We start from the raw sequence: 12835 nt of genomic DNA, 5'->3' as shown, positions 1-12835 counted from the left end.
ATCCATACCACAATGCTCCTTTATGTCCTCATTTGTCAGCCTGTCTCTCCATGTGATTCCACAGGCAGTACTGTGTTTTATAAATTCATTGATCCTTTAATTATTATTATACAAGTGTGTGTGTGTGTGTGTGTGTGTGTGTGTGTGTGTGTGTGTGTGTGTGTGTGTGTGTGTAAGTAACAGAATAGGGAGGTTGCCATACGTTGAGGAGCACAGCCACCGTTGGGTGACCATGGCCAGTGTATGGAAGCATGTTGGAGTCTTTATAAATCATGTGATAGCCTCCTGATGCATGTCCGTAAGTCATCATCATCATCTAATCCTGTGTTTTGAGGAACATAGGAGCCTGGGGCTAGGCAAATTGGTCCTGACATTTAAGATGAGAGTGACCAGCCTCACTCATTCCTGAATGGCATTACATGTGTAGTAAATCCTAACCACCCCTTTGATATAAACCTACACTGGCTCAATATTCGTTCTTCTCTCCAAAACAATCCATTACAATCACAGGACCAGTGTCAACTCATCTATTCATGTAAACCATCACAAAACCTCTAATTCGTGGGCATATATCTTACCACTTCTTCCAGTAGAACCTGTCTTTTTCTGCATTTTCCATATTATCATAAGGCCATAGACAACAATTACTGCCACTTTCACCTTTTGAAACTGGAACTTGATATACATTTACCTTGAGTTGACACTTTTTTAAGCATTCATTCTCCCCTACCATTCATAATTCATGAACAGTGGAAGTCCCTTATATCTTCCACGTGCTTTCCTGTTTGACCTTACACATTTCATACCCTCCTAGTCATCCACATCACACCCTTTCATGTATGTTTCACACAATATCATCTCAGAATAGCGAGCATTCTTAACACATTAACCACTTTCACCCTCATGCATTCCTTATTTTCACTAACATTCCACTTGACTGTATCAACCTGTCCATTTTTTATCGAGGCCCATTTGTCTTGGTACACTTTTGATATAGTTTCAACTCTGTGCTTTACTTCATCTGTTTCTGCATCCATCCCACCCCATGTATTCATTGGAAAGCGGTTTTGGGAGTGATGGATAGTTTTGTTTCTAGGAATCGTGGTAGGCGGGGGGCGCTCACCATCCACTAACTCAGTGTAGTGCTACTTTGGGGGTCTGCCCTCACCTTTCTTCATTCTTTCCTCTTCTGTCTTTCTCTCCTACATTCTTTCCTCTTCTTTCTGCCTACTGCTGACTTTACACTCCCTCCTCTGTCTTTCTTTCCATCACTCTTTCCTCTTCCTTCTGCCTATGGGTGATGTTACACTGAGTGAGAAGCCAAATGATTTCCTGTACACCAGGAAACCATTTATGACAGTGGGTGGTAACCATATAACCAGATTAGCTCACATAATGCCACTCAGGGATGAGTGAGGCAGGTCACTGTCATCTTAAATGTCAGGACCAACTTGCCTAGCCCTGGGCTTCTACGCTCCTCATGGGACAAAGTAGGATTAGATGATGGATGGATGGCGCCTGGTGGTTTAGTGGGTAATTAATGCGCTGCAGTTGGATTGAGCCTGTGTAGGTCCATATCCAAGGGGAGTTTGGGGTTTATTGCTCACATAATGCCACTTAGGGATGAGTGAGGCTGGTCACTCTCATCTTAAATGTCAGGATCAACTTGCCTAGCCCTGGGCTCCTATGGTCCTCATGGGGCAACATAGGATTGGATGATGGATGGGTGAATAATTAAGATTCTTAACTGCCTGGCATATTTTATTTATTAAATATGTGCATAATGAAGTTCATCTGCATAATGTTTTACTGTAGTTAGTTGCAGTAGTATGCTGAACAGTCATGGCCAAAGAATGTTGTTTTCTTTTCAGGTGATGGGATGCCCTGAGTTGTATCATTTTCCCTGTGCAATGGGGTCTGGGGCAACAATGGACCTTAAAAGCCTGTCCATGGTTTGCCCTACTCATGCAGAGAAGAGCAGAGAGCTGTGTAAGTAACGTATAACATGTTTTATTTTATACACACTTAGTTCATTTTTGGAAACATCTAACCTCCAGGTTCTTTCTTTCTTTCCTTTCTTCTTTGTTTGTTTGTTTCTTTTTTCTTTCTTTTGTAAGGAAGAAGGAACCAAGGGCCAGGAATCTGCAAACTGTTCCTTCCAAGAAAGAAACAAAAACAATACAACAGAGAGCCAGTTTCAAGGTCTGTTCGTTTCCAGAAAAAAAGGAAAGCTACAAGTTGATAGACAAAGGCAAAATAGTTTACCTAGGCAGAGTGTAATCACAGAAGCACAGTTCTTGAGGACAACAGGAGGGACCTCATCAGGCCGATATGCCTTGTTAGTATTGAGGCCAGTGATGACATAAAATACATCAGATGAAGAAATTTTGATGTCATATATGAGGAAGTCAGAGGAGGGAAGTGACGGTGGAACAGCACCGGAATCATCTAAGGTGTAATTGGAGGAGAAAGTCTGAGCGAGGAGAAGAAACAGCTACAGAGCCATCAGAGTAGAAAAAAGGAGGGAAGAATGATGAGGTAAAGTTGTTACAAAGGTTTTTGACAAGGTGCCAGAACGAGTGGGAAGAATTTGAGTTGGAGAGTTCAGAGCATTTGATCATCATCATCATCATCATCTGGACATCCTTGCCCACTCTAGGACAGGGTGAGGAGTAGCAATGTCCAGACAGCCCCAGTTTGCCCAGTCCAATAGGCCACGCTTCCATTCATTCACCATTCAAGTCACCGGAACTCTGGCTCTGTCTGATACGCCAGAAACATTCACCACATTCTGTAGCTTCACACAAATGTATTCGATAAAGTCAGTCCGGACACAGTCACGTTAAAAAGAGTGCCAAATCCCTGATCATGCACTTCTCCTCACAATATTCATCCAGCCAGCTCAATCTCTTGTCAGTCCTCTAGCCTCACTGCCTTCCAAACTTCTCTTCCTCACACACTTATCCACCATATCCTTCCACCTTCTCCTTGGCTTACCTCGTCACCTCCCTCCTTCAGATTCACTCAGATATACAGTATGCTCGCACAGTGCGCGAGAGATTGGGCGGTCCACGACCTTGCGCACTGGAAATTCGTGCACTGTGAATACAAAATCTTATGGGAAAAATTACATATGGGCGGTACCCCCTAATACCTGGACATTTTTTGGCCGTTAGAGACATAAAAAAGGTCAAATTTTTCAGACATTGTACTACAGATATAGCTGCAATAACAAAAATATGGGCAGTCACCTTAACAGCAGTAGACAACAGGCCTGATGGATTTAAACAACAACAGTTCTGAGGCGTGGCAGTGCACTTACAGTGCCCCCGCCACCACCCCGGCCACACCACGCTTGTTTAACGGTTGCCAATGTTGTCTTTTTCCAGGCTTTGACGAAGAAATTTACAGCCTGTTGAATGTTACATTTCTTCCAGAATGCATCAACAGTCTGTATGGTGGGGGTTGCAGGTATGCTAGGTGAAGCAGGTGAGTCAGGTGGGGCTGTGAAGGTGGAGAGGGAGGCGGATGGTGAGTCAAGTGGGGCAGTGGAGGACGGCGGTGGGCGAGTCAGGGGAGGTGGTGAGGGGAGGATCCTCCCTCTCCTCCTCGCTACTGCTCACATTTTTGGCAATTTCCTTCATCTCTTCTTGCTTGTTTGTTTCATTCCTCATCTTGTTATGGATGTATTGGCAGTATAACAACTTGGTATTCACAAAATAAACATCATTATTATAGAAACTGGGTATCTATTGTAACTTACTCTTATTGCCGAAAACATTATTATTGAAGCTGTTATTGGCGATATCTTATGGTAGACTCCTCTTGAGCACCTTCCCCATGAGCCTCTAGGTCACTACTGATGCGTTGTGTGTGTGTGTGGGGGGGTCGCGTACTGATGGAAAATGGCGTTTTTAAGGCACTTCTTGCTTCTACCTCGTGTTTTGTGGGGTAATCTCGCGCATTCTAGGTTTTTCGTTATGATTTTTGGTCACTCGCGCACAATGCGACTCACGCACTGTGATGACACGCATTGGGCGAGCCTACTGTACCTTTTTCACCACTCTGTTGTTATCCATTCTCTCCACATGAACATACCATCTCAGTACGCTATCTTCAATTTTGGTGTCCACGGGCTTCCTCACTCCACGTCTTTCACGAATCACATTATTTCATATCCTATCCACTCTCTGTACTCCACGTGCATTCCTCAGCAGTCCCATCTCCACTGCCCTCACACTTGACTTTTCATTTTCATACCACACCGTAGTCTCACATCCATGTGTTAAAGTTGGCACTAACACTCCTTCATGTAAGCCTCATGCAACTGCAACACTCAAGCCTCTGTTTCTTATCAAGGTTTTCTTTACACCAGTTACTTTCCATCCTTCTGTCACTCTACTTTCCATTTCTTTTGCACATTTTCTCTTCCTTTTCTTTCACTGTACCCAGGTATTTGAACTCTCTTACCAAATCCAGTCTCTCTCCATTCACCGTAACATCACAGTGTGTCTTAGGCAAAGCACTACAAATACAATAATATTAATATCATACTTATACAACCAGGTCTCAAACAAGCACAAAATGTCAAGCTCATGCTGATTTAGAGTTTCATTAATATACAGTAGTCTAACTTATTACAGATAGAATGAATATTTAAAGGACCCATCCTTAACTGGTTCAAGAGGGATGTAGTCAGTTTTATGAATGGTTGAAATTGGTGTTTTCAATCAATCTATTCCTATGAGAAATCATAATTAGACAGTCCTTGCTTGATGCAAAATGGGCAACCAGCTGTGAATTAGAATTAGCTTCTTGATGTCTTATGGAAGAGCAGTTGATACATTTGGGAGAATTTATGTTACCATAATCCTTAGATTTACGAGCTCCAGCACAAAAAACACATTTAGATTCATAATTTTTTCTAGAACACCCCTCATATATATTACCAAAGCCCTGACAGTGATGACACTGTGTATCCCAGAATTTGTGAAAAGCACAGCATCTTGTAAGATGCCCATAGATATAGTTGCCCTCTTCTACAATGGAGGATCTCACCTCTGGTGACATCTTCAAGACAGCAGTTTTAGTGTCATTCCTTGTTCTTGCGAAGAGAAGGTTGAGGATACAACCTCAGTCAGCGAGCATCTTGATTGTTTTTTCTCAATGTTTGGGGTGATGTCAGTCACCCAAGGAAGAGGAAAGGTCCGTCACGGTAATTTTTGGCACCATTTTCTTTGGCTCTGGTATGCAAAATGTGCAATCAGAGCCTTAATGATCACTGAGTCCCCCAGCTGCTTCACCTCTGGCCTTGGCTGACAGAAACTTCATTACCAGCCCACCAGCCTTGGTCTTAAGTACACCTGTGATGTCTTCTGGTCCCACTTGACTTGCCAGAGCATCAGCACTGGTCTTTGGTTTTACAATCAGTACCTGTTGATTACGAATGGCTTTTTTCTGGCCATGAGCATCTCAACCACTCCCCCAGGCAGATCCATCCCTCCCCCCATGAGAGACCCATGAACAGCATCCGCAAATGACTTGGCTTGGTCTTGGGTGGTAGCCATGGGTGATGAGACTATGGTCTTTAGTGCCTCCAGTCTGTTTGGACCATCTTTGATGGCCTGAAAGATCCACCCAAAAACTTCATCTTCCAGCTCCTTCTTAGTGACACTACTTCCTCCACCAGCTAAGACCTCATCCGCTGGTGCAACACACTGGCTACACTGCCAGTGAAATCCCAGCTGGTGGCACTTCTTCATAAATGGATGATCATTAGCATCCATAGTTTTACATGTCAAATGAACCCACTCACTACTGTAGGCACACTTTATTGCTTGTGCACTTTTTGCTACAGACCTACTGCAGCAAGGATGCTGGTGTTGTTTGCTCATGGTTGAGGGGGGGGGAAACAGCAAAAAGTATATACAATACTATCTGGGATAAACCCGGGTAGCGCAGCCCCCATTTGTGTACCCTAATTTAAGAGAAAAAAGGAAACCAAAAAAACACAAAGAACAGGAAATAAAAAACAGTGTGTCTGCGAGGTTACCGTGAGCATGTGGGATATTTGACTGCCCTTCTAGGACAGGTAACCCAAACTGAGGTGCCGCTGAAGTACTGAGATGATATTTTGCAACTTTTCCCAATTTGAGCTTTATAGCAGCAGCAAGTATGTCACTTAGGCAAGACCTCGTAGGTTACGATTGTGCCACTTTGCAGAGCAAAACTTGAGAAGGTTGGAAGAGACCTTTGTTCAGTAGTGGGTTTTTGATGGCCACTGTTGCAACTGCTGGTGAACTTTTGTACATCACTTGCAATGTTTCCTTTTTGGGAGTATACAGTACATGTTCACCGTTTTCCGATACTTAACATTTTCACCTTTTTTATATCATCTAGTGTATTGTGTTTTCATATCTCATCATTAACCAGTCAGCTGATTGCCTTTCTCTCTCCTTGTTTCTGATATCCCTTCTTTTTGTGCTCGTGCTCCTTTACTGAACCATCATTCCTTTCACTGCCATGCCACAATGTACAACAGTGGACCTGGCATGTATGGTGTGCGAGAGCTGGTCCCCGGAGAGTGCACCACCCTTGCTCTTCTGTTGCTGTTGTGGTAATCATTATCATGCCTCCTGCCTCAAGCCTCCCCTCAACCCTGCCCCAGTGGTTCGTGCAGGCTGGCAGTGTCCAGATTGTAAATCATGCCAGGTGAGTTGCAACAAGTATTTATTTACAGTACATTATTTATTGTACCCTTCTCTGAATCATTTGCCATGTGTACCAAATTTATGGCCATGGGCAAAAGAGATACAGTTTACTGATTTTCCCTTTTTGAGAGTGTTTAGATATTAGGAGTGTCTTTTACTGACGGCTTTCACACAGCAGTATTCTAGTTGAGTTTCTTTGAGGTTTTAATTGAAGAACTTATTTGATGCACATGTTTATTATGTTTTTTTAATTGTAATTTTTTTGTTTGCATATTTTATGTTATTGTATTAGTAGTAGTTAGAATCATGGTGTTAAAATCTGTTGTCATGAAACCTCTGTCTTGATGTGTAGATGTACTGTATACCATTGGCTTCAGCAATGGATGCCTATAAATTAAACTTATATTCCCACAGTTATTGTGTAATTCTTGTATAGTAAAGTAGGGGTTGAGAGTCAGTTAAGTTGCATCTTTTATTTTCATAGAAGGTAAATGTCTCTATAAATAGTGGGCAGTAATTTGCAACATTTGGGGGCTAGTGATTTGATACGCTTCATTTGTCAGGTTTAATGCTGAATAGAATGGGGTGCTTCTGAAAAGCCTGGTAATCTGGTAGATGGCTCCACGATTTGGACAGGCACATTCCCCGCGCTGTTTAAAAAGCATATTTTTCTTTGTTAAATATCTTCACTGTTGTGTGAAACTGTGACTCATAGTAACATTGTATACCATAATATAAATAATACAAATAGAACACGTATATATAACAGCGTGAATTGTTTATATTTATCATAAACGGAAATTAAAATATTGTTAATGGTATGTGATGGCAACCTGCCATTTCAGTGGTCCTATATTATTTAATTTCTGCAACATTTAACGCAAGTTAGGTTCTTAATACATAGTTTGTTCAGACTGTAAATTACGCCTAGTTGGTATCTTAACTCATTTAGTCTCTATCTAGGCAGAAATTTAATGTTGAGTAAATCCTGGGATTCAGTATTTAGCTCACTTCCTTCATGCTTGCGCACCACAAGACAGTCCTGTGTTGCCCCTCAGACCCTCCAGAGCAATTAATGAACCTTACTTCATCTAAGCTAACCAGACCACAAGTAGTCTAAATTGTATTATTTTATGCATTAGTCCTCGTGCGTTTGTTTTGAAAACAAATCTCTTGTGAAAAAAATTAAACACGGGACTGTCTTCTGGTACGCATACATGAAGGGAGTGAGCAAAATGATGAGTTGCAGTATTTACTCAACATTAAATTTCTGCCCACATAGAGATTGAATGGGTCAAGATACCCACTAGGCATAATTTACAGTCTGAACATACTATGTGTTAAGAACCTAACTTCCACTAAATGTTGCAGAAATTAAACAATATAGGACCACTGAAATGGTGGGTTGCCATCACATGCCATCAATGATATTTCAATTTCCGTTAATGATAAATATGAACAATTCACGCTACATTATATATACGTGTTCTGTTTGTATTATTTGTGTTCTATTTGCATTATTTGTATTACGGTATGTGGTAGGTGGGGGCGCTCACCATCCACTCACTCGATGTAGTGCTGCTACCAGGTGTCTGCCCTTTCCTCTCTTCCATCCTTCCATCCTCATCTGTTCTTTCCTTCATTCTTTCCTTTTCCTTCTGCCTGTGCATGACTCTACACTGAGTGACAAGCCGAATGGTTTCCTGTACACCAGGAAACCATTTACAACACTGGATGGTAACCATATAGCCAAATTTTGGCACTTGGTGGTTTAGTGGGTAATTAGTGCACTCCAGTTGGATTGAGCCAATGAAGGTTTATATCCAAGGGGTGGTTGGGGTTGATTGCTCATGTAATGCCACTCAGGGATGAGTGAGTCTGGTCACTCTTATCTGAAATGTCGAGACCAACTGCCTAGCCCCGGGCTCCTACGCTCCTCATGGGGCAATGTAGGATTGGATGATGGATGGATGGATGGTATTACGGTATATGACATTGCTATGATTCACAGTTTCACACAACAGTGTAGATATTTCTATCTATCTATAGCCCCATGCCTTAATCCTGCAAAGGGTGGCCACAGACAAAACGCCTCCAAGTCGCTCTATCACCCACCATTTGACTGCCCTCCCCCCCAACTCACTCCCCCCTCCCTCATATACCTCTCAACTCCATCCCTCCACCTCATCCTTGGTTTTCCCCTCCCTCTCCTTCCCTCCACTTCATCCACATACACCCTCTTAGTCAGTCATTCATTCTCCATCCTCTTCACCTGTCCAAACCACGTCATTGTATTTCTCCTAATTTTCTCAACCACATCCACATCCACCCCACAACATTCCTTCATTATTCATTTGTCAACTTGTCCCTCCATGTCACTCCACATGCTCCTCTCAGGTAACTCATTTCCACTGCTCTCAGTCTTGACTTGTTCCCCTCTAGCAAGGTCCATGCCTTGCTTCCATACATCAGGGTAGGGATCCCAATACAGTACTATCATGCAGCGACTTCTTACCTTCCATACTCACCTCCCTATTTCTCATCACCGCTTTCAGTGAACCAACAACCTTCCTTCCCTGCTGTACCCTTTCAAGCACTTCATCCCCAAAAGTTTCATCCTTTCTCATCACACTACCCAAGTACATGAATGCACTCACATTCTCCATATCCTCACCATCCAACCTCAATGTGCATTCTGTGAGTTCATTCCTCTCAAACACAACTTTACTCTTGTTTACATTAACTTTCAGAGTCCTCTTCCTACACACTATCCCAGATTCATTCACCAAACCTTGCAACTCCCATTCATCTTTACTCAACAATACAGTATCATCAACAAACAGCAACACCGGAATCTTCCACATCTCATCCTCATTCATTAGAGCCACCCCAATATCCACTGCCCTACCTTGCACCTCCTTTACAACCCCATCCATGTTTATATTAAACAGCCATGGAGACATCACACATCTCTGTTTCAGTCCCACATTTAGATAAAAGAACTCACTCAGCTCACCATCCACTCGCACCGTAGTCCTAGCTCCTTCATAGGTACTCTTCACAGCACTCAGCAATTTCCCCTCCACTCTATATATTCTTAATACCTTCCACATACCCTGCATATCTGTTCTGTCATAAGCCTTCTTTAAGTCTGTGAAGGCAGTTTACACTTTCTTTCCCTTCGCTAGATACGTCTCCACTAAACATCTTAGAACAAATATCTGATCTACACACTCTCTTCCCTTCCTAAATCCCCCTTGTTCTTCTCCAACTAGCTCCTCTGTTATATGCCTAACCTTATCAATGAGTATTCTACCATACATTTTTCCAGTCACACTAAGAGGGCAAATACCCCTATGGTTACCACATACTTCTCTCTCCCCTTTTCCATTGTATAAAGGAACAATTATACCTGATTTCCAGTCCTCTGGAACCCTTCCCTCTTCCCAAGCTGATCTATACAACTTCCACATCCACTCCACAACAATCTCACCCCCAAACTTCAGCATTTCACCACACACCTCATCAGTTCTTGGGGCCTTTCCCATCTTGATCTTCTTGATTGCTTCCACTACTTGCACCCTACTGATCTCTTCCTCCCTTCTCTCATCGCTTCTTCTCCCAGCCATTCCCCAACCACTTATACTCGTACTGCTCTCACTCTCTACATTTAACAAAGAAAATTATGCTATTTAAACAGCACAGGGAATGTGTTTGTTCAAATCGTGGAGACATCTACTGGAATACTAGCTTTGAAAGCACCCTATTGGGTGTATATGTTGGATTATTGATTGTGTATGTTGTTATGTAATGATTACCTTATTGGTATAACTGTGAGAGTTAGCAGATACATATTGTATATATGATAGTCCATAGTCTTCTTGAACTTATTTAGAAATACAAGGCTAATTGCTTGTGTATCTAACTGCAAACATCGTTTTAGACAATGATTTAGAATCTTGTTGGATTTTATCATAAGCTAAGAGCTTTGGTTGGGTATAGTGACCTAATGTATTATGCAGGTGTACATAGTTAACAGAACAGAACCTGTTTTTTCCCAAAACAAGCATTACCCTGCATGCTCAGCCACTTGTGTTGTTGTAATGGTGTAGGAGAGGGGAGAGTCACACCCAGTATGGGGCATCTTGCCCCTGTCTTATCCATGAAATCAGAAATAGAAATCAAAAGTCCTTGATCCATTAGCTACAGCAACTTGGTGCATGACCAGTAATTCCCAAGTGTCTATCCCCCCTTCCCCTCCTTTCCACCCCTTCTTCCCGTACACACCCTTCCCCTCCTCTACCGGGTGTGCAGATGTGTCGGCAGCCGAGCGATGAGATGGTGTGTGGGGTGTGTGACAAGGCGTACCATGTGATATGTGCCCGCCCGTTTGGCCTCTCCCTCTGCAGAACTGGGTGGAAGTGCAAGGTAAACAAATGTCCAACCGCATGCTGCTCGCCCGCTTGTCTGCTGCCGCACCCACACCTCTCCTGCTGTTCCGTATCTTACATTCACTTACACTTTTCTAGTTGATTATTACACATTGCATTGTTTACTGCTAAAGTGTTACGGCCTTCATTAGAACCTTGATTTGCAGTGTATTGTATGGTTTATGATGATTCAGCACTCTGAAATGATGTTGCAACTTGAGTCTCTGCGAGTGCGTATTACCTAATGAAGAGATGAGAATTTGGTGCAAGCATACATTAATTCATTGCATGGTGATAGTATCTGCTTGATACATGTAGTATTTGCTTGATACAGGTAATCTTTCTAACTGGTATGCCTAACTTGTATAATTATGCACAGTATATTGTACAATTTTTGCAGTAATATCATCATTATCCAGTTATGTATCCCACATGAATTGGGTGTACAGTATAGGTCCCAGAAACAAGGAGACAAGTGCACAGCATAGGACCTAGAAAGAAGGAGAGAAGTACAGTTTAAAATAGTTAAGTGATCAGATTGCATATGAAAAAGGCAATGTAAATGGTCATATTATCCATGGTTAATTGGTTTTGGTGCTCCTTTGGAAGAATCATGAGCTCTTGAGTCTTGAATAAATTAACTTACGGGGGAAAAAAAAAAAGAAAATGATTTTTGGGTCTGTGGCCACGCACTCTTACAATTTTTTGACTCCCCTCCCACCCAACCATCAACAAAGCTCATGCTACTTTTAGGCATTTACATAAAATTACCATCATCATTCTGCTCTTCCCCCCCCCCCCCCCCCCAATCTGCAGATGGGGTGATGTAGGCTACAGAAAGGCAAGAGAAGGAAAGAATACAATAGTGGGAGAACTAACCAACCATATGCCCTATGAAATGGGCCCTATTAATTCACCATTCAAACCCTCAGAATTCTGGCTCCACCTATTAGCTACACATCTTCACAAATAGCTTCATACCCATCATGTGAGTCAATTTGATGACTGCCAGGTAAAGAGAGAGAGAGAGAGAGATGTCAGACTCATATCATACTCTCCTCCACACAAAATTTAGTCAGCCAGCTTGATCCCCTGTCACTTCTCTAGCATTGTCAGCTCCCATACAACTCTTCCTCACATGCTGTCTTGCTGTATATGGCAACTTTCTTGGCTTACCATGCCACCTCCTGCTTTCAGACGTGCTCAGATACTGTATACTCTTTTCATCATTTGATTCATACTCATTCTCTCCACATGACCATACCAACTAAGCACACTCTTTGATGTCTACAGACTTCCTTGTGCTGCTGCATCTTTCATGAATCACATTATTCCATATCCACTTACCCACTCCACACACATTCCTTAACATCCCCATTTCCTCTTCTCTTACTTTTGACCCTTCATATTCATGCTGCACCTTAGTCTCATGCCCATATGCTAGAGTAAGTACTAAAACTCCATCATGCAAGCATCTCACAGCCATCACATTTACTTGTCTTTTCTATCACTGCATCCAGGTACTTCAACTCTCAACAGTTCAGGTCTTTCTTCACTGTAACATCCCACTGGGAGTCACCTCAACAACAATGACTTTCCTCTTGTCTACAAACACTTTCAAGGCATGATGCCCACAGACATCTACAAAACTCTTTACCAATCTTCTAGGCACTTGTCAGCCATTTGCAAGCAGCA

General features: G+C 42.4%; 1 protein-coding gene across 1 annotated transcript in view; it reads left to right on the top strand.

The window, feature by feature from the left end:
- Positions 1 to 12835, top strand: part of LOC145412518 (uncharacterized) — a 491890-nt gene that overhangs the window by 93239 nt on the left and 385816 nt on the right. The window contains exons 9-11 of the mRNA XM_080282412.1: positions 1872 to 1989; positions 6542 to 6711; positions 11025 to 11138. Of these exons, the coding sequence (XP_080138538.1) occupies positions 1872 to 1989; positions 6542 to 6711; positions 11025 to 11138 (402 nt within the window). The remainder of the gene's footprint in view (positions 1 to 1871; positions 1990 to 6541; positions 6712 to 11024; positions 11139 to 12835) is intronic.

This window comes from Coenobita brevimanus, chromosome 93 (genome assembly GCF_032717465.1).
Source record: "Coenobita brevimanus isolate Jiangsu-jjx chromosome 93, ASM3271746v2, whole genome shotgun sequence".
Taxonomy (NCBI): Eukaryota; Metazoa; Arthropoda; class Malacostraca; order Decapoda; family Coenobitidae; genus Coenobita; species Coenobita brevimanus.
Note: the sequence above shows the minus strand (reverse complement) of the source record. Positions and strands in the feature narration are given on the sequence as shown.